Here is a 22,836-nt window from a genome sequence, read left to right on the forward strand (position 1 = left end):
CCCCTGGAACCTTCCAAGGGAGCAGGGCCAGGCCAGCAACTTGATTTCTGACTTCTGGCCTCCAGAACTGTGAGATAGTTAATTTCTGGGGTGGTGGGTGCTGTTGTTTTTGTTTGAATTTTATGGCCACACCTGTGGCATATGGAGGTTCCCAGGCTGGGGACTGAATCTGAGCCACAGCTGTGCCCTACACCATAGCTGTGGCAATGCCAGATCTTTTAACCCTCTGCACTGGGCTGGGAATCCAACCTATACCTCTGCAGTGACCCAAGCCACTGAAATCAGTTTCTTAACCAACTGCGCCATAGCAGGAACTCTTACATTTCTGTTTTAAACTACAGAGTTTGTGGCACATTGTGACAGCAGCCCTAGCAAGATACAGGTTTAGACAAAACAAATCCTTAGGGTAACAACTTGTGGACCCCCTTATAATTATCCTGTGCACCAATATATCTGACTAGATTATAAGCTCAGAAACAACATCTCATTCATCTTTGTACCTTTCATATGCATGATACTTACCTGTGGCTCAATGGATGTTTGAGGACTTGAACCATAGAAATAGTTCGGGCACATGGTGACTACAGAGACTGCAAACCTAAAATCATCTGAGAGCCTGCAGAGGAGGCTGTGGCAGTCAGTCCTTTTCAAAGCACAGATCAGACTGGAATCATTCGTGTGGCTCTTCTGCTGGGACTGAGAAGAAGGATCAGGAACGCTGCCCTCATTTAGGGAGACAGAGAGGAGTCCCTAAGATATTCAGAGAAACCAAATGTTTTCAGCCTTCATCTAATCCAAACATAGTCATGGAAAGGGAGACAAATTCCTATAACCTCTGAACTGGAGAAAATAAGAATAAATCTGAGGCCCTTCTAGCATTCACTTTTTTGTTGTTTTATTTTTAATGTACCTTTAAAATAAATTCATTAAGATATACAAAGGAAAGCAGTGATGTCCCCCTCCCCATCGCCCACTCATTTACTGACCAAACTTTTTTTTTTTTTTTTGTCTTTTTGTCTTTTTAGGGCCACACCTGTGGCATGTGGAGGTTCTCAGCCTAGGGGTTGAATCAGAGCTGTAGCTATCGGCCTATGCCACAGCCACAGCAACGCAGGATCCGAAGCGTGTCTGTGAATACTCCACAGTTCAAGACAATGCTGGTTGCTTAACCCACTGAGTAATGCCAGGGACCCGACCTGTACCTTTACGGATACTAGTTGGGTTTGTTAACCACTGAGCCACAATGGGAACTCCCATTCACTGACCAAACATTTGTTGGGTGCCTACCACATATGCTGTTCTCGGTGCCTGGGGCACATCGATAAGTAAATCAGACTGAAATGACTGTCTTCATGGCCGTCACATCCAACTGGGCTGAGAAGTCCAGGTGGCCTTATGAAGGGAAGACAGAAGCAAAGACTTAAAGAAGTAGAGCAAGTTTATCTGAGAAAATATCTTCCCCCTACCACTTCTATTATTAGATTTTTCTGAATCTTGTTGGAGTTTATGGATATGGCAGTAAATTTGAACTTAGAGTCTTATTTTCTTTTTAATACTACAAAAGGTAGCATATTGGACCCTTTTCCATTTAATGTATCCTAGAGCTTTTTATCAGATAACTTTTTTTTTTTGCCAGAGTTTCCTTATTAATTTTTTGTACTACTTTTTGTGTAAATACGCATTATATATTTAACTGTTTCCTTATGATGGACATTTAGGTTAAATTTTTGGCTATTCTGAAAAAAATGTTGTAATGTGTAACTTTGTACAAATATCATTTGAATCTCTTGGATAATTTCCCCAAAGAGGGATTTCTCATTCAAAAGTTATGTGAATGAGAGGCTCAGCTTGGCTCAGAAGAAACGAATCTGACTAGTATCCATGAGGATGAGGTTCAATCCCTGGCCTTGCTCAGTGGGTTAAGGATCTGGCATTGCCATGAGCTGTGGTGTAGGTCACAGACAAGGCTCAGATCCGGCGTTGCTATGGCTGTTGCATAGGCTGGCATCTACAGCTCTGATCAGGCCCTTTGCCTGGGAACCTCCATATGCCGTAGGTGCAGCCCTAAAAAGATAACAACAAGAAGAAAGTTATATGAATGAGTACTTTTAACAAAAATTTCCAAATTGCCCTCCATTAGGGTTTTACTGATGAATTTGTCCCAACGACAGTGAAGCATAGTGCTTGTTTCCCAAACGTTTCCAATAGAGCATGATGTAAAATATTTATGTACTTGTAAGAATTACCTTGGGCAAAAAAATTTTGGTAATTCCATGTAATTTACCATTTGTATTTCTTTTCCAACGAGCTCTTTCATTCATATTTTTGCTCAGTTTTTGACAGGGAATTTGGCCTTTTTATCATTGATTTCTATATGATTTTAGATATTAGGGAGATTTTTTGAGTTGCACATTTTTTCCTATGTGTTTTCTTTTTCATTTTTTTTCCCCTGTAGAATTTCTTTTTAATGTTCTTAGAAATTCTTAGAAATTCTTTTTAATGTTTAATTTAAAATTAAATTAATGTTTAATTTCTTTTTAATCACTTCTATTGATATTTTTATTAATGGCTCTAGATTTTTGAGTCATATTTCAAGATCATCTCCACCCCAAATTTATAAAGAAATGTTCCCATTTTCTTCTAGTAGGTTTATGGTTTTATGTTTTACATTTAAATCTCTGCTCAATTTAGAATGCATAGGATGCATGGCGTGAAAGATAAATCTGATTTTTTTTCCCCAGATAGGCCTCTATTTTTTCCATCAACATTTTTTGAATAGTCAGTTTATTTCCTCCTACTGGTTTGAGATGACACATCTATCACCTACTAAATTCTTATACATAGTTGGGTTTATTTTTTTTTTATTTTCTATTCTGCTAGTGGTTCCGTTTGTAAGTTCATGTGTTAATATAATACTACTTAATCATTGAAGTCTCCCCTTTTTTTAGTGCTTTTCTATCCTTGATTATTTAACGTTCATATGACCTTCAGAATCCATTTATCTCACTCTAAGAAAATGAAAAAAAAATGATGTATTTATTGGAATTGAGTTAAAGTTACCATAGAGAGAATTATGTAAAGTGTTCTTACCGAAGATTATGGTTTTACATTTTCTTTTTTGGGTTGTATTTTGTGCTTTTCAGGAGCATTTTAAAGTATTCTACATATAGTTTGTGCATATTTATTATTAAGTCTATTCATAGGTATTTCATCTTTCCGGCTGCTATTATAATTGGTTGATTCCTTCCATTATATCTTCTAAGTGATTTTGTTAAATATATAAATGACATTCATTTCTGCATACTAATTATCTCCTCCCCATCCAACTGAATTCTCTTAGTGATTTTTTAAAATTTTTCAGTTGGTTCTCATGTTTTTCAAGTATACATTCATATTCTTTGTAGAGAATAACAGATTTATCTCTTCTGTTCCCATTTTCTACCTCTAATACCTTTTCTTTAAACTTTTTTGTCTTTCATAGGTATTTTGCCATCTTTCCCATTAATTATTATATCTGCTTTGTGTGTTCTCTTCTTCTTCATAGATGTGATGCTTCTTTGTCTTTAAATTTTCGGCTGAATTTAATTTCTTTGTCTTTAAATTTTTCACCTGTACTATGGCAGTTTTTTTTTTTTCTGGTGAGTGTGCTTTGTTGGTAAGTTTATTCTTTTTTTCCACATATTTTTCTGAAAGTATCTTTGGGTTGCTATACTACCATTTTAAAACTTTTTTACATCATTAAAGAAGTTGAATTTTTCTGGACTAGGTATTTAAGAAAGTTCTTAAAGAAAGAGGAAAGAGAATGGACCAGAGCAACTTTCAGGTGTTTTGATCAAAGAACTTTCCATTTGTAACAAAAAGATATGACTGCTTTCTGCAGATACAGTGCATCCATTTAATTCTGTGTGTTCCCTTACTGCCTCGGCCTCTTTAAATCAACTGCTTTATAAAGTCAAAGTTTAGGAGGATTTTATTGCCAGTGCTGACACCAGATTTCAACACTCACTATAGCAAACCAGCCACGCAGCTTTTTTCCTACAGAGCAAAAATTTTGCCTGTTGCTTTTTTAAAAAAATTTTCCTGATTTCCAGGATAAGAGGGAAAACATCTAACATACAAAGCCATGTTCAGTGGGCTATTTCAGCAATTTTTTTCTCTCCAAATGCAGCCCAGCACTGAAAGGAATACTTCTAGCACAACCAAAGTTTCAAGATTTGGAGTAAATTGTAATCCTGTATATTAAATTATGCATGACTAGGAATAAGTGGTATGAGTGTGGTATAATCATGACTGGCTATTTCCCTCTTAGTTTTCCAAACTTTCTTTTTCTGTCATGATTCTCTCTCTTTCCCTTAACACATACACATATTCATACACACACACACACACACACACACACACACACACAGAGAAAAGGATGTATACTAGTTTAAAAAAGTGAGACCTAAAACTCTCCCTTGGGTTTGGCGATGAGGAAATCATCTTTGACCCTGATTAAATTGAGTTTGTGGGCAGAAACCAGAATTGTGAATTGAATGGGTTGGGAAGTAAACAGCAGGTCATAAATTATGAAATATAGACTACTTTTTTTTGTGTGTGTGTTTTTAGGGCTGCACCCTCAGCATATGTAGGTTCCCAGGCTAGGGGCTGAATCAGAGATGCAGCTACTAGCCTATGCCACAGCCACAACAACTCAGGATCTGAGCCATGTCTGCAACATACACCACAGTTCATGGCAACACCAGATCCTTAATCCACTGAGGGAGGGCAGGGACTGAACTTGCGTCCTCATGTATACTAGTCGGATTCCTTTCCACTAAGCCACAATGGGCAGTCCTAGACTACTTTTTAAAGACACTTCTTTCCCAGCTTTACTGAGATATAATTGACACATAACAATGTGTAAGTTTAAAGTGTACAATGTGTGGATGTGATAACTATATATATTGCAAAATTATTGCCACCATAGAGTTAGGTAACACCTCCATCAGTTCAGAGAAAGACACTCGGCATGAAGGAAAGTTTTATAAGATCGGATAGAAAGTCTAGATGTTCTTAACAAGATGGTTTAGAGAGTGGTATCACAGCTTCTGAAGTCCTGTCCTGTCCTTCAAGGTGGGGGTGGGGAGCAAGGAGAGGAAAGGAATTGGTGTCGGAGCACAGTCATTAGCAGCCTGAATCTGCACTCACGTGCCTGACTTTGATCCCTTGTTAACACTTATGGCTCTGTGACTTGGCGCAATTTCATCTCCATGATCCAAAATGATGCTCTAACCTACGTAAGAGCCCAGACCTTTTTCCTGAGCTCTAACCCCTGTCCATGAGGTAACTAGCCCTGGATGACCTACAGGTATCTCCATTATTACATCCAAAACATATGTGTCCAATTCCCAAGCTTGTTCCTCTTAGTAGTTTTATTCATGAATTAAACCACCATCTACCTCTAAACCCAAGCTAAATCTATGTTCATCCCAAATGCCTTCGTTTCTTTCACATCTAACATTGCATTGTGATGTACTTGACCTATAGTACTTAGGCCTTCCTTTCCAACTTTAGGACTGATATCTTTTTTTGTTGTTGTTGTTTTAGGGCCACATCTGAGGCATATGGAAGTTCCCAGGTTAGGGGTCAAAGATGAGCTTCAGCTGCTGGCCTGCACCACAACCACAGCAACGCAGGATCCAGGCAATGTCTGTGACTTATACCACAGTCAAGGCAATGCTGAATCCTTAACCCACTGAGTGAGGCCAGGGATCAAACCCACATCCTCGTGGATACTATTTGGGTTCCTTACTGCTGAGCCATGGGAACTCCTAGGACTACTATCTTAGGATAGTGTTCAACATCTCTTACCTAGATTTCTTCACGCCTTCGCCTAGCATCCTTGCACCTGGCCTGGAACCAGAAATCCCTAGTCCAGATGTGTGAATAGTTCCTGGGGATGCCATGTGGGGTGGAGAGTTGGCAGAAAGCTGGAGCAGCCGCCACTTTGGCTCCGTCAGCCTATGGTGCCATTATCTTTCTAGGTGTGGGAGGAGTACTCAGGCTACTGCAAGCTGTCACCATAGTAACCAGACTTAGCAAGTGAGGTGCCTCACCACTCTCCCACTTCTAGCAGTGCAAACAATCTTGGTCTGCTGTACTTGGAACTAGTTAGCAAAATTAATTGACTGGAATTTCTGCATCAGAAGAGTCTAAAGGGGGTGGGAGAGAGAGCATACAGAGACCCCCACACATCCCGCCCTTGGCTGGGGAGTGCCTCTGGATAAAAGAAAATTATATCAGCCTCTATGCTCTCCCAGAATTCATTCTTGAATCTATCCTCCGTACTAACAAAGCAAATTTACTAAAATGCAACTATGATCATGCCATTCTTTAGGTTAAAGATTTACAACATTTGGATAAAATCTGCATTTCCTTATTAGGGCTATAAAATTTCTCCACAATCTGGTCCTACTTATTTACCTCTCTAGCTCAGCTAGAGAAACTCAGGTTACACTCCAGTAGGACATGCTCTTTCCTCCTCGGTACCTTGAATTGCTAAGCTTCTCTCCAGGGCTTACTGTCCCCAAACTCCTTCCATTTGACAGCAACCCATAATGCTCTGCATCTTTTTTTCAGGCCTTACCTAACCCTGAAGATAAACCTGGTCATGATCTCAGATACACCCTATTGTAACTTGTAACATAACGCAGTACTTTCTCTCTTCACGTTCTACTGTGAGCTTCACTGGGGAGAAACTGGTCAGACTCATCTCTTTTAATACCCACGCCCTCCATGGCACTTAGGTGGTACTCAGTGACAAACATGGGTGTATACATCACACAGTAAGATACAGATGGGTGGTACCAATAGAACCCCAGAGGGAGTTCCCGTCGTGGCGCAGTGGTTAACGAATCTGACTAGGAACCATGAGGTTGCGGGTTCGGTCCCTGCCCTTGCTCAGTGGGTTAACAATCTGGTGTTGCCGTGAGCTGTAGGTTGCAGACGCGGCTCGGATCCCGCGTTGCTATGGCTCTGGTGTAGGCTGGTGGCTACAGCTCCGATTCAACCCCTATCCTGGGAACCTCCATATGCAGCGGGAGCGGCCCAAGAAATGGCAAAAAGACAAAAAAAAAAAAAAGAACCCCAGAGATGGGTGTATTACCATAGGCCCAGTGGTGAAGACAAGAAAGAAATCAGAGCATGGTAACTCAGCTGCTATCACTCTTTATAGTTTATAAAACACTTCTGTAAATATTACCTCACCTATTCTCACACCAAGTCTAGGACAAAGAAGATTTATGCAGGAAGAAACAGGAGCAAAAATTAAATGAATTATCTCAGCACACACTGAGGGTAAGTAGAACAAATAGGACTACAATACAAGTGTTCTCCTCTGTATGCACCTTTGTTTCAACCACACATCAGCTGGAATAGGAAGAAAAAGTTTTTTTTTAGGTGAAATTCCATAGTAACAAAACTATAAATAAGGAGTGAAAAGTGAAGGCAAATGATAGTGAGCTTTGACGATGAGGCTAAGAACTTTGGCCTTTATCTGGATGACATCAGGAAACCATTAAAGGTTTTTTTTGTCTTTTTGCTATTTCTTGGGCCGCTCCTACGGCATATGGAGGTTCCCAGGCTAGGGGTCCAATCGGAGCTGTAGCCACTGGCCTACGCTAGAGCCACAGCAACGTGGGATCCGAGCCACGTCTGCAACCTACACCACAGCTCACAGCAACGCTGGATCGTTAACCCACTGAGCAAGGGCAGGGACCGAACCCGCAACCTCATGGTTCCTAGTCGGATTCGTTAACCACTGCGCCACGACGTGAACTCCCCATTAAAGGTTTTGATTAGCTGAGAAATACTTGAATTTTGAGTTTTAAGGTAAACACCGAGTCCAGCATAAATGTTCCACTTTTGGACAGAGAACCACATCTCTGTATAAATACCACCTCCCCTGAAAATTGTTCTGTATCTATAAATAAAAGGATGCTAGTTTCAATAAAAAAAAAAAAAGAAAAGTTAAACACGGAGAGTGTGCACAGATGGATTTGCACAGAGCAAAATTAGAAACAGAGAAATGTATTCAGGAGATATCACACTAATTAAGTGGGAGGTGATGAGACCAAACCAGCTATTTATTTTCCTTTACTTTCATTGAACTATAGGTTGATGCCATATTAGGTGTGTTATAAAACATGTGTACAATTCAATGATCAGAGAAATTAAGAACATAATGCTTTAATGGGTATTGTCAGTTTAGGGTGTTTAATGTGATACAATTATAAATTTTGCAGTTTGGGTTTAATTAAGCATGAATGGAACCAAGTAGTGTTAATAACATAGTGAAGACTGAAAAACTATTATCCAAAGAAAAGTGAGTTCTTGTCATAATTACAAGGCTAGTTTCTTTCGCCCTAGTGTTCAGATTTAATTAAACATCATAAGCATTTATGAGTGTGTTTCCTGAATTAAATTAATGTGACAGGAGTTCCCGTTGTGGCTCAGTGGTTAACAAATCCGACTAGGAACCATGAGATTGCAGGTTCGATCCCTGGCCTTGCTCAGTGGGTTAAGGATCTGGCATTGCCATGAGCTATGGTGTAGGTCACAGACATGGCTTGGATCCCGCGTTGCTTTGGCTCTGGCAAAAGCTGGCAGCTGTAGCTCCGATTCGACCCCTAACCTGGGAACCTCCATGTGCCATGGGAGTGGCCCTAAAAAAGGCAAAAAGACAAAAATAAAATAAAATTAATGTGACAATAGTTTGATAGTGGTGTTTGTGACATTTGTTCTCTGAAATTTTCTTCAGTTTCAGGCAATGAATGTCAGCTGTTGTGGTTTATGTTGGAAAAGTTTATGTTATACTATACATACTGAGGTTTGATATGTTGTCTATGAATTTAGGTCATTCATTTAAAAGTTGGCATAATGATCCTCAGTAATAGTATAAAGAACAGAAGGAAGAGCTTCTCATGGGGCTCTTACACAACTCATTGTGCTAATTGCTTCACAAACATAATTTCCTATCAACATGTTAACAACCCTGGGGAGAGCAATGTTTTTGCCATTTTTACTCAAGACAACTGAGTCTCAAGGAAGTTAGCTTTTCTGGTACACAGATTCTGAAAGGGGAGCCAGTCTGCAAAACCAAGCTGCCTGACCTGGGCTACTGATTATGACACTCTTGAGACATGCATGTGGAGTGTCTGCTGACCCTATAGGACTCTAGAAGCTAGAACCATGGTTGTCAGCCTGATGGTAATGTTAGGTTAAAGTGGAGCCAGGACCTCACCCTGGCTACCCAAGACCCATCTTCAGAGACAGCTCTGCACCAGCAGTAGAGTTCAAAGCTCCACAGGTGGTCCCAATGTGATCCTCAGTGGTCGTAAACCACTGAGCTGTGTATTCCAGCAGGTTCTAGGAAAGTTCCTGTGCTCAACTGTTTGCTTCTCACTCCTGAGTAACTGAGACCTCATCTGATCCCCACCAAGCTGAAGGAAACCTTTTAGACACTGCCTTAAAGGCCTCACTATAAAGTACCTTAAAATAAAACACTATAAATAAGTTTTCCCTTGCAGCCTCCAGTCCCTACAAGTTACCCCACTTGACCCTCCCACCTGAAGACTCATCCTGCCATGGGTTCAGTATCAGTCCTGTCCTTGGTCACACAGAGTTATCTAAGGAGATTTAATTCTCTAACTCCCTCCGGGACTCAACATCAAGATATTAATAACAACCATTTATCGAGAGCTTGCATGTGCCAGGCATGGCGTTAAGTGCTTTGCATGTGTTAAATCATTGAATTCTCACACTGACTCTGAGATAGATGTTCTGATAAGACTCACTTTACAGATGACCAAACCGAATCTTAGAGGAATTAGACAACATGGCCCAGGCTGTCCTGCTAACCTGCAGAGACTGGATTTTCTCCCAGTTCTGCCCTACCCTAGGGTCCACACTCGTGGTCACTGCCCCTATCCACATGCACATCCCAGAGCATCCTCAGCTCAGGAAGCAAACTCCTCCTTCTCATTATCAATCCTCTCCTCCTGTCTTTTCACAGCTGATGTCACTTCCTCACACCTGTCACTCAAGCTGAACCCTGTAGATCATCCCCCAACCCATCCCCCATGGCAATGGCTGGGTCCCTCTGTCCTTCTGCTCTTACCCTCAATGGCTCTCAAAACTTAACCTACTTTCAGATCCTCTTTTGGTTCTTTCCAAGAGTATTTTAGTAATTGCCAGAAACAGTCTCCCTATCCCAGTCATACATTTTTCAAATCCAGACCCCATTTTGCTGTTTTTTGATGTGATCATTTGGTAACGTAAATTGGGCATCACACTGGGGTTTCCATTTTTTTTAGTGATGCCATGAGCCCCGTTTGGTAAAATACTGGTTCCTTAGCAAGACATTCTTCATAATATAGCTCCAACTTACTTCTTCAAAGGCCTGTCCTGCTGCTCTCCAGCCTTTTGTCCTTACCCCACACTCATTGTATGCTCTTCTCCAAAGGTTAAGACAAAGACATGCCACACTATGTAGGTTCACCCAGTATTATTGTGTGTGTGTGAGTATGTGTGTCTGTATTAACTGTCGTCATTTAAAGAACTGGAGGAATTCATGTAGGAATCCAGGTCTCTATGTCTCTCGAGATATCACTTCACCCATTTCCCACAGTCCTCACCACCCCAGGCTGCGCCCTCAGCCTGACTCACCGCATGCATTTAAGGGACCTGCGTGATCCTGTAGGTGTTTGAGTTTGTGATCTCTACACCGGGCCATTAGAAGGTCGCTAGGTATACCGTGGATCTTCATGCCTTTGTAACCTTGTTCATGGTGATTCTTCAGATTAGCACATCCTTTCTCTGCCTGATGAAGTTTTCCTGTTCTTTTGAAGATCAGATGAAGGACCACCATTTCTAGGAAGTCCTTCCAATAAAATCAGTCATCCTGGGCTCAATGAGCCCATAAAGCTTTATCTCTATTTCTAAAGTAGCTCGCCCCAAACTAGTAAGCGCAGCTGTAGGCATGTCTCTCCTGGTTAGACTGGGAAGAGCTTGAAAGCAGGTTCTGCTTTGTTGAGCTTTATACCCTTCCCATGTTATTCACCATCAGGTCTCACCCATTATATTCATTCCATGAGCATTGAGTAGGGTGAATTCAGTTGAAATCAGAAGCCTTCTCTGCCATCCATTAAAGTCATTTCATTCCCATTTTTCTAGAACTAACCAAGTAAAGGATTTATTCACTTATGTAGAAAGGATCAACAAAATTATTGTTTCATATGAGCTTTGAGCAAATATTGGTTTCTAAAGTGTCTTCAATAAGATTAAACAGCAAATGATGTGGGTTGGCTCTGGCTGGCTGCTAAGTGTATTGGGCAGAGAAGTGTCCCTAGTGTTGCCTATATGATCAAATCATAACTAATATTTTTCAAAATATTTTCACACAACAAATTCCCTAAGGGGGCAGTACTTCATTAGTCAGGTCTACATCTTCGCCTACAGTTTCTAATCACATGGTCTCATAGGAAACTCACATGGTAAACTTAAACTACTTATTTCACTACCTTTATCTTTGAGACTTTATTTTCATTTCTTTCACAGCTTCTATTAAAGAAGAGTGCCAAATGCTAAAGAATCTAGATCTAGGTTGAGAAAGAAGCTACAACATTTCTTATAAGATGCACAGTAGGTAGCATACCGACATTTCTTTGGGGAAGGAATGCCCAAAGCAGACCTGAGGAGGGAAAGGATTTTTACACTGTTTTCTGATGAAGCATGAATGAAGGACTGCAGTTGCCATGGAAGCAAAAATTTCAATAGGAATGACCAGATTCTTTCAGGCGCTGCCTCTGTTTCTTGCCAAGCAGCTCTGCTGACAGCCCTAAGCCCCAGGCAGCTGACGGCAATGCCTGCTAATATGTGAAAGCCTAATAACATTTTGCTGTTTCCACTCTCTCCCTATAAGAAAGAATTGAATGTGGAGCAGGTGTGGGCAGGGAAGCAAAAAAGTCCCTTTGGGAGTTATATATTAGCCTGATCCTGGGTTGAGTTCCTGGGCATCTCTGAAGAACCCCATTCCTTCCTAAGGCATTCCAAAAGGCTGAAGGGAATCTAACAGGAACCAAACAGTTTGCGGTGCATCTACATTCCATGAAATATGCCAGAAATTTCAGACTCAGATTGAAATCTTTGTAATACTTTTCTTGTGATCCAATTTCCTCTTAATTAATCGGGAGATATTTTGTCTTGGCTATTGTGGGACCACAGATAACATTATCAGATGCTGGTGAACGCTGAAAACACATTGGATTTCTAGATAGAGTATTAAATCATCTCCCCAGTTGTCTCATTCTAGGAGGTAAATTACCCACATGATGAAAAACTGACATCAACAATTTTTTTTCAAAATAAATTTGTCTCACCATCAGAAGTAATTAAAGTTCATACCTTTGTTTTATGCTCTTAGACAGCAGTTCTCCATCAGTGTGGTTAACTTCATGTCAAGATTGGAAGAAAGAGTACAGTTTTAAGGTTTATAGAACTGTGGGATGAAAAGAAATTCTACTTGCCTTACTTCAAGAAATTACTCAGTGCTGGGCCCTGTGCATTTTTTCTGGTTTAGGATTCTTCATAGATGGTTCTTTTTCTGTCTAAATGATATATCTATCCAGTCTTTAAAAACAAAAACAAAAACATGGAGTTCCCATTGTGGCGCAGTGGTTAATGAATCTGACTAGGAACCATGAGGTTGCAGGATCGATCCCTGGCCTTGCTCAGTGGGTTAAGGATCCGGTGTTGCCAAGAGCTGTGGTGTAGGTCGCAATGCGGCTTGGATCCCACGTTGCTGTGGCTCTGAGAACCTCCATGTGCCGCAGGAGCAGCCCTAGAAAAGGCAAAGAGACTAAATAAATAAATATTTAAAAAATTAAAAAAAAACAAACTATACTTCAGTCTTTGTTCTGAGAATTGAATGGCTTTTTCTGCATGAATTTAAAAATCTGCTAAGGATGGTTATGATACTAAAACATAACATAACCTACATAACATGTCATAATTGCTTCTGATAGCATTCACTTATTTTTGTCTTTTTGTTTGGTTTTGTTTTTTAGGGCCTCACCCGTGGCCTATGGAAGTGGGATCCTTAATCCACTGAGCGAGGCCAGGGATCGAACCCACATTCTCATGGATACTAGTCAGGTTCTTTTCCACTGAGCCACCATGGGAACTCCCACTTATTTTGTCTTTAAATAGTCTTATTTAACAAAATATTTGAAGATGCGATAATAATCTATGAAATTCAATGTGTGCATAGGTCTCAATTAAAAAATTTTTTTTTAAAAATTGAACAAAAAATTTAACCATCTTATATACAAAATGACTCATCTATAAAATAATTCAGACTTAGGACTAGAAACCTGGCCTTTGTCTCCCTCCCCCTCTCCAGGCCTCAACCTCTCCTATGGAAAACGGAAGTTGGATGAGGTGACTTCTAAAGTCTGTATCAAATGGAGTTGAAGACAAGAGAAAAGGGCAACTTAACAACCCTCAATAAGTAGAAAGAGAAGAGGCACATGCTTTGAATCAGACATCTGGGCTGGAGTCTCAGATATATTCAGCTTAAGAAGTTAGAGGTCATTGTATTCAGCTCTAAAATAGGACTGATTAAGAGCCATATTAAAGGCTGTTGAGGTTTCAATGGAAACAAGCCTATAATGTTCCCAGCACAGCTTGTGCAGTATTTTGTGCTCCTATAAATGGGAGGACCCATCTTTGAAGGTCAAGAAAAACCCAAGGCTGAGCACATGATCAGATCTAGTAATTTCCACTCTGGCATTGGAGAAGAAAGGGCGTGAGCCTATCACTGTCCTTTACCCACAGAGATGTCCCTCTGCTGCGATGAAACTGGAGCCGTCAGGGTTTAAAAAAAGCACACGGTCAGGGGGAAGGCACCACATCTTGGCAAGAAATGCTTCACATAGTTTCCACCGTCACCAAACCTGCTTCCCACCCCACACCCTGCTTCTATTTAAACCCCAGCCCTCCACTGGTCCACATTCATTTCAGCCCGTGCCCAGATTACCAGCAGAGAAGAGAAGGGCAGCATGGCCCGGGGAGAAAAGGGAAGAGGGGAGGGACCTGCCAAGAGTGCCCTCCGGAAGGTACGCACAGCCACCCTGGTTATCAACTTGGCCCGGGGCTGGCAGCAGTGGGCAAATGAGAATAGCACCAGGCAGGCCCAGGAGCCTACAGGCTGGATGCCAGGAGGGGCCAGGGAGTCAGACCAACCTTCTGGACCAGTGATACACCCTACAACCCACCAGAAAGTCCAGAGTGCCCCAAAATCTCCCTCCCCAAAGCCAGGGGGATATGGAGCTGGACAAAGCTCAGAGGGAGCCACCGAAGTCTCTCCTATCAAAAGGAAAGAGGTGACCAAGACCATTGTCAGCAAAGCTTACGAGAGAGGAGGTGATGTAAGCCACCTCAGCCATAGATACGAGAAGGATGGTGATGAGCCTGAACCCGAGCAGCCAGAGAGTGACATTGACAGACTCCTCCGCAGCCATGGCTCCCCAACGCGGAGAAGAAAATGTGCCAACCTGGTATCTGAGCTGACCAAGGGCTGGAAGGAGATGGAACAGGAGGAACAGGAGGAGCTCAAATGCAGGAGTGATAGCATAGACACAGAAGACAGCGGCTACGGAGGGGAGACAGAGGAGAGGCCGGAGCAGGATGGAGAGCAGGTGGCCATCGCCAGAATCAAACGCCCCTTGCCCTCCCAGTAAGTGAATGCATCTTTTTGTTCCTTTGCCTGCGGTGGAGCCCCAAGCAGCTCTGGAATCCCAGAGAGCAGGGTAGGACTAGCAAAGTCAGGCACAAGTGAGGCCTTGGAGGGAGGTACGCCTCTGGGCCAAGAGCGCAGCGTCAAGCTCAGTCACCCTACCCTATTTGGTTTCTCCTTTCTTTTTTGAACACTCAAGGATTAGCTGAAACAAAAAATGAAGCCACCAGAGAGGGGTGTCTGCTTTGGGTAAATTTTTAAAGTCAATTCTAGAGTGAGTTAACTCCTTGGTTTGTTTTTCTGCAGAGAAAGGTATTTGCTGAGTGACTGGAGAAACATTTCCCTTGTCCTGAATCAGTCTGTAATGTTATCAGGATGCACAGCTACCCAAGTAGTGACCATGGAACACCGATTTCTATGACACTGTACACGGGTGGGAAGCTGCTATGCAAGAGCAGGCTCTGAAGTCAGAACCAAGTACAAATCCCAGCTCTGCCCTGACAATAGTTAACCATGCTGTATTATATATTTGAAAGTTCCTAAGAGAATAGTTTTTAAATGTTCTCACCATACACACATGCAAAAAAAAAAAAATCTGGTTATTTTTCTCAACCCATTTCCTCCTCTGTAAAATGATGGCGACAGTAACCTTTTGGAATAAATCCTGTTGTATGGAGAAGCAAATGAGATTAAGACTCTCAAGCTCTTAGCACAGGGCCTGCACATAAGCTCCCTATATGAAAGCTATTACTATTTGTTTACATTTTATTATTTAGCAATTTTTCAAACTTTCAGAAAACTTTGTCCTGTTTATAAACAAAGACAAATGCTATAAAGCTAGGTAGTTAAAATATCACAATCCTAAAATTATGAGATGTTAAAACACACACACACACACACCCTGATGCATGTATTCTGACAAGAAATACATGCTTCATCTCAAGACAGTAACGCTACCTCAACATAACAGAAAGAATTTCTTACTCCATGACCACAGGCTATCAGACTATGGGGAAAAATCTCTGATGTAATGAATGCTTATAAACTGGCTCTCCAGGAACACACTGTAGGTGTGCTTTTCAAGTTTTACAAAACAATCAAAAAGTAAAGACAAAACTGGTTACCTAATTTGACAAAATCTGCCTTACAGTTTGTGACTTAAAGTTGTTTTGAAAGAATGAGCACTATTATATCAAAAGCTTTTGATAAAAATGAAATAGTGAACCTAGGCAACATAGCAATCCCCTGTGCTTTAGTGCTTGTTCTGGGTATTTTCCCTGCTTTGCCCTTTGAACTCTCACAATGAGACAGGTAATATCCCATATTAGGGATGAGATGCTCAGAGGGGAAGTTCACTCAGCCAGTTAGTGATAAACCTGAGACATATGTGCCTGTCCCTTAATGTGATACTTTAAAACTAGATGTGGGGCTACTTCTCATGTGGTACCTTGAGGATGTGTCCAGAGATCTGGATTTGTGCTCTCCTTACAATCACATAGGAATTCATCATCAGAAATTATTGTTCTATGGAATCAAAGTCTATAGGTTGGCCTTGCTGATTTGGATGTGTGTGTGTGTGTGTGTGTGTGTGTGTGTGTGTGTTTGTGTGTGTGTGCTAGAAAATAGAGTATTAGAACCCAACAGAATAAAGATTGAGGGTGACACAATGAAGATCTTCCTGTGAGCACATTTTGAATTGGCCAGAGATCAGGAACTGACAGCCAGGACCAATCTCCAACACATGCAATCTTCTTTGGCACTTGTCTAAGTATTTTTCATGTTTATTCACTGAATCCGCACAACATTCTCAGGGGGTAGGCATAATTATTGTCCTCATTGGATAGATGGGAATATGAGACAAAGAAATATTAGGGAAACTGTATAAGATTATATGGTACATGGAGTTCAAACCCAGGCACTCTGGATCTAGAGTCTGCCCTCTTGACCCCTACTCTACAGTCATACCTGGAAGTGGGAACTTGCCTTGCAGACCCATCTCGTAATTCCTCAAATCAGACATGTACATGGACACCTTCTTACTGGGATAGAAAGGAGCATAAGCTTTGAATGAGAGACAGTTAGATCTGAGACATGGTTATTTTGGCAAATCCAAGTTTCTTTGTTCTCAACTAAAAACTAGATATAATACCCCATAGAGTTATTTTGGTATTAATTATGTAAAGCAATGGACCCAGAGAAGCTCTTAAAGGTCTGGTGATCCCAACACTTCGAGATGCTAGGAGACTGGCTCTCAGGGTTTGGGGAGGGAAAAGGGAATTAAATCTCTTCCTTCTTTCTTTGGTTCCTTTCCCTCAGCCTTAGAGTACATAGGGTACCAGGATGTTGGATGCAGCAACAGTAGCCCTGAATGTCAGCAGTAATCCCAGCTGTGGTCAGGAAGCTTAGCAGAAGTCCAGTGGGACTTTCTACCTGATGGGACTCTCAAATACTGCTTGAGAAATTAATGTGGCATTATTAAGTAGGCCTATGTGAAAGCGGGTTTTGTTGACTTATTTTTAATTCTAAGCACCATTGTTTTCCCACATTCACTAGTAGGGAGAAAACTGTCACAGATATTTAAGTAGAAGGTTTCTTGTTGGTTAAGATGTTCCATGGATAACAGAAACAAACAGGTCAGGTTTGGTAAAAAGTCAAAGAGTTTTGCTAACTGGAGCTTTACTGTGAGGATGATTTCTATTTTATGCTTTATTAAAAGTCTTTTGATTGTACAGCTATATGACTTATTTGGTCCAGCTCTTTCAGACCAAGGAAATTTTATCCCTCCCGCATAGAGTAGTGGTGCAACATTAAAATGACAATCATTCATCCACTCTCTCCAACAGGTTCCATTTGGCAAAAATGGTAATGGTTGAGCATGAGGGTGCATTTGGTAGAAAAGGGAACTGAACACAGGGATGTATCCAAGGCATAGAACTAGTAAGGGATGACGCTGGAACGGCTGATGCCAGAGCATGTGTTATTAACCCCTGTGCTAGACTGATTCTTTTAGGAGGGGCTAGACTCAGGGAATCAAAAGGAGATCGAAGCATCAGCTTAATTAATGGAATTCCGTTAACTCCCAAAGGGTAATGTTTTGGTACAACTATATTGAAGATATTTGCTAGAAATGAAGGGGAAAGTATGGCTTTCTAATACACATTTATACTAGATTGTCTCTCTAAAGCTCAATCTAAACTATTATTCACATTTTTAATTGAAATTAAAAGAAAAAACCAGGATAAGTTGGTATATTCTTATATTCATTGATCAAAGAGATACTCGGGGGATTAGACTTTCTAATCCTGATTCAAACTCTGACCCTTTCAGACTTTTTAAAAATTGGAAATACAAAAACAATATAGAATGCTTATAAGATAGACAAAATTAAAGACTCATTAAAGTATATTTCTTCCTATTACTTTTTAAAAATAATTCTATTTTCTATTCTTAAAGGACCAATTCTTTTGCTTTCCTTCTCTATTTTGGGGAATTACAATTTGACCATATAAAGGGGACATTATGATTTGGAAGGTGCTGGAGTACACACTGTGGCATAATGCATTAAGAATCCAATTCCAGTGGCGCGGGTTGCTGCTGAGGCGTGGGTTTGATCCCCAGCCAGGTGCAGTGGGTTAAATGATCAGGCATTGCTACATCTGCTGTGTAGGTTTAAGCTGTGGCTCTGATTCAATCCCTGGCCAGGGAACTTCCATATCTCACAGATGTGGCCATAAAAAAACAGAGATAATAGAAGGTGTTTTTTAGCTGTTCCTCTTCCTCATAGAATTATTACCTCGCCAATCCTTATCCCAAAGAACACAGAGTTTCAACACTCAGGGAATTTAAGATTCTAATTAAAGTTACAAGAAAAAAATACTACATCAAAGAATCAAAGACCCATAAAACATAAGGTTTAAACAAATTACCTCTGGATGCTAATTTGAATATTTTTCTAGTTTTTACTTTCTCTAACTCATAAAATCAATATATTTAACTCTTAAACAACATGAACTGCATGGGTCCACTTATAAGTAGATTTTTTTCCATAAATACTATGGTATTGCACAATCCAGTTGGTTGAGTCCATGGAGGCGGAGCCATGGATATAGGTTAAGTGTGGAGTTATATTTTCAAGCGCTGAAAAGATGAGAGCCCCCTGTTTCCCACTCCCAACCCCCATAGTGTTCCCTGAACAACCAGATGTGGACATGGTATTATAGTAGTATTTAGTATTGAAAAAAATCCATGTATAAATGGGCCCACACAGTACAAACCTGCATTGTTCAAGGGTTAACTGTAATATCAGCATGAAAGAGACTTCTGAAAAAAATTTTAAAAATCAACTGTCATTTAGGTACCACATAATTACTTTCGATTGTGCACATGCTATTATTTCCTCAGCCTCATACATGTTCCACATAGTTAGAATTATACCATATAGTCACATTTGTTTTACTCTGATCATTTCCATGAATGTTGTTTAGTGGTTATTCGCCATTCTTTTTCATTATTGAATATTCACTTAGTACCTAACAGAGTGTATGGCAGACAGTGGGTGTCCTGAGACTATGCCTGCCATGGATTGCCATCGTTGCAAGGGGATAAGGTGTTTACTTTCCTTTGATTTTGAGATCAAGCAGCCCATAGTCTGGGCAGCTGAACAGGGACAGTCTGTGAAGAGGCAGATGATGGCGAGGACCAGCACAGCTGAGGGGGATGCATTCCACTTCAGAGCAGTGTAGTTCCTAGCACTTTTCTATACTTACATGATTTTTTAAAGCTATGATAATTGTGTATACAGTTTTTGTATGCTTTTTCCCAATCTGTCACATACTTTTGTCCATACAGTTGCAAAGAATAAAAGTGTTATATGCAGCAGTGTATTCCTAGTTTGAATTCTACTCTAACAGTGAAACCGAATGCGGCAAGGGTAGGACTTTTGGAAACACAAAACATGGGAATTAATGAAAGTTTGCCATCTAGTGGATGTCATTCCTCTTTGAAAGCAGGGCTAAATCAAATCTGAATAGCTCCCTGTCCACATCTGTTAGTTTCCTGCCTTTGGATTTGCATAACTGGATTTCAGGAAATGAGTTTTGAGAGTGAGGAATACCCACATAGGACCCCTTCCTGGGTTTTAAACAGAAAATTGTGCTGGTTTAGGGCAGCATTTCACAGTATTGATACACAGGCTCTGGAGATAGCTTAACTTTGATTCAAGCTCCAGCTCCAACACTTAAAGAGCTCTGTGACCTTAGGCAAGTTATGCAACCTGCCCTGGCCTCAATGTCCTCATCTGTGATGTGAGATTAATAGTTCCCATCTCATCAAATGGTTATGGAAAAGTTAGTGAAAAGTGTTTAGAACAATGTTCAATGAATGTTACTGTTGCTAGATAGTGTCTCCTGTCTATACAACTTGAAATTTCAAAATTTGCGGTATGATAGGGCATAGATACTAGTATAGATATGCTTCATTAAAACTCACATATAAAAATCTATACATAAGTGAGTATCACAAAGGATATATGCTGTTATCAGCCTTATTTTGGAGAAATAATTTGTTTTTGAAGAAAATAATTTTAGATTCTCCTGTGCAGCAGAAATTATCACAACATTGTAAATCAACTACCCTTCAATAACCCTTAAAAAAAAAATCCCTGAATATACTCAGATGATTCTAGTTCTAAAATATTACTAATATACAACTTCAAGATGCCCATATTTGCATTACATTTGTGTAAGGGACTTTTCTTGAAATAGTTCAATATTATTTTAAGGAGCTTAAAATATTTATATTATTCACAGAGAAAATAATCTAGGAGGACATACCTCAAACTAAGAACAATGGGGGCATTGTGTATGATTTTCTTTTTTCCTTTCTTTTGTTTTGAAGTACAAATAGAAAGCAACATTTGGGTGTTAAAATATATCAGTAGCTTGATTCTTCACCCTCTCTCTCTTTTAGGGCAAATAGATTTACCGAGAAACTCAATTGCAAAGCCCAGCGGAAATACAGCCAAGTGGGCCACCTGAAAGGGAGGTGGCAGCAGTGGGCTGATGAACACATACAATCCCAGAAGCTCAACCCTTTCAGTGACGAGTTTGATTATGAATTGGCCATGTCCACCCGCCTGCACAAAGGAGATGAAGGCTACGGCCGTCCCAAGGAAGGAACCAGAACTGCGGAAAGGGCTAAGAGAGCTGAGGAGCACATCTACAGAGAAATCATGGACATGTGCTTCATCATCCGCACGATGGCGCACCCCAGGCGGGACGGCAAGATCCAGGTTACTTTCGGAGATCTCTTTGACAGATACGTTCGTATTTCAGATAAAGTAGTGGGCATTCTCATGCGCGCCAGGAAACACGGACTGGTTGACTTTGAGGGAGAGATGCTATGGCAAGGCCGAGATGACCACGTTGTGATCACTCTGCTAAAGTGAACTTGCAACAACACAAACCAGACTTGACTCACTCCTGTCTTAATGCTAAACGCGAAAGCAGTGAAATTTAAGAGGCAAACTGCTCTGTACCGAGTTAGTAAACATTAAACAATTTTTACAAAAATGATTTTTTGGCACTCTGTTTCTGAAGAAATCTAAAGATTTTGAGAAAGCACATGCAAAACAATTCAGAAGGCACATCGAGGGTTATTCATATATAATACTATAAGTATTTGAAATTTCACTTACCTTTTTGGGCAAAAATAGTTGTCTATTCTTTGCAAAAGTTGTTATAGATCTTTAAGTGAATAATTATTATATCTAAGAAGAATGCTGACTTTAGGTAAATATCAGCAAAATCTATTACGATTTGTCATTGTTCAGGGGAAAAAAAAGAATTTCATTGAGTTTGGCAAAACTAAACTTGAAATTTTCTAAGAAATGACTTTGTACCACTATTTTTATCACAGCATCACTTACAAAATAACCACATAGATAAAGAAACTGGATTCAAATAATATGTTGAAACTGAGGAAATTTCCCTGTGGACTTTGAATTTAAAAGGTTTCCAATAGGAAGTCATGTGATGTAATGTGCACATAGCACATAAAAAACAGACATCATTGGTTGTCTTAGAGCCAGCTGAGAAGGCAGTTATGTTCACTTTCACTACACAAGTAAAGCAGAGGTGAGAGATTTAGGTTTACCTGCTCTTGGGAAAGTTTATTTTTTTTCTTAAAAGATTAGAGTCATGCTGTTTACATTTATGTCAATATACACAGAAGTAGAAATACAGAAAATGCTATAGTGAACTAGAATGTTAGGTGTGAGAGAATCTGATAGAATCATTGGTGGATTAGAAATAGACTAGAGACATTTTAACTTACTTCAAGCTCTACAAACTGTTTGTTTTTGTTTGTTTTTTAGGGCTGCACCCAAGGCATATAGAGGTTCCCAGGCTAGGGGTCTAGTGGGAGCTACAGCTGCCGGCCTATACCACAGCCACAGCAACGCCAGATCCAAGACGCATCTTTGACTACACCACAGCTCACGGCCACACTGGATGCTTAACCCACTGAGAGAGGCTAGGGATCGAACTTGCAACCTCATGGTTCCTAGTTGGATTCGTTTTCACTGTGCCACGACGGGAACTCCTAACAAACTTTTGAACTATCTGAAAGTCCTAAAAGAGAAATTTAGTCCTGCCAAAGTGAAAAACATTTACTTTAATGATGACAGAGAAACTTGACACTAACCTGTTACTTGCCAATTTCCTCTATTAGATTTAATGTGCATTATTCTAAAAACAAACTGAATAAAATGTGAGATTGCAATTCTTATGGAATTTCAGTGAAATTACCAAATGGCACTCTAACACTTTGGTGTTAGATACATAAATTAATATTGAATTGTAATACCTCAAAAGAATAGACACACAATTGTTCAGTGTTAGGTTTAATACAAAGTATGGATTAAGCTACCATAGGAGTTACCTTTGTTTTCATGTACGATTCTCTTTCAAACTGAAAGCTCAATATCTTCTTAAAGAAGAAAGTTTGTACACATTTTTGTTTGCATAATAGATTTAAGTTATAAATAGTGAATATTTCTAAGT

At 40.2% G+C, this 22,836-nt stretch overlaps 2 protein-coding genes across 3 annotated transcripts in view; one reads left to right on the plus strand and one right to left on the minus strand.

Moving 5' to 3' along the window:
* The window catches only part of LOC110260242 (uncharacterized), a 214,552-nt gene extending 208,528 nt beyond the window's left edge, over positions 1 to 6,024 (minus strand). Inside the window, exons 1-2 of the transcript XR_014843490.1 lie at positions 5,854 to 6,024; positions 523 to 723 (exon numbers count right to left, since the gene is read on the minus strand). The gene's annotated coding sequence lies outside the window, so the exon portion shown is untranslated. The remainder of the gene's footprint in view (positions 1 to 522; positions 724 to 5,853) is intronic.
* An 8,026-nt stretch (positions 6,025 to 14,050) lies between these two features.
* Positions 14,051 to 21,344, plus strand: ABRA (actin binding Rho activating protein). 2 transcript variants are annotated; one of them, NM_001135960.2, is given in 2 exon segments: positions 14,051 to 14,776; positions 20,744 to 21,344. In NM_001135960.2, coding segments are annotated over 2 exon segments (1,155 nt in total). In that variant the 5' UTR covers positions 14,051 to 14,099; the 3' UTR covers positions 21,222 to 21,344.
* The last annotated feature ends 1,492 nt before the right edge of the window (positions 21,345 to 22,836 follow it).

The sequence above is a fragment of the Sus scrofa genome, chromosome 4, assembly GCF_054392235.1.
Source record: "Sus scrofa isolate SSC_HxYL_T2T_F1_AM1 chromosome 4, Sscrofa_HxYL_maternal_Yorkshire_Landrace_v2.0, whole genome shotgun sequence".
Classification (NCBI taxonomy): Eukaryota; Metazoa; Chordata; class Mammalia; order Artiodactyla; family Suidae; genus Sus; species Sus scrofa.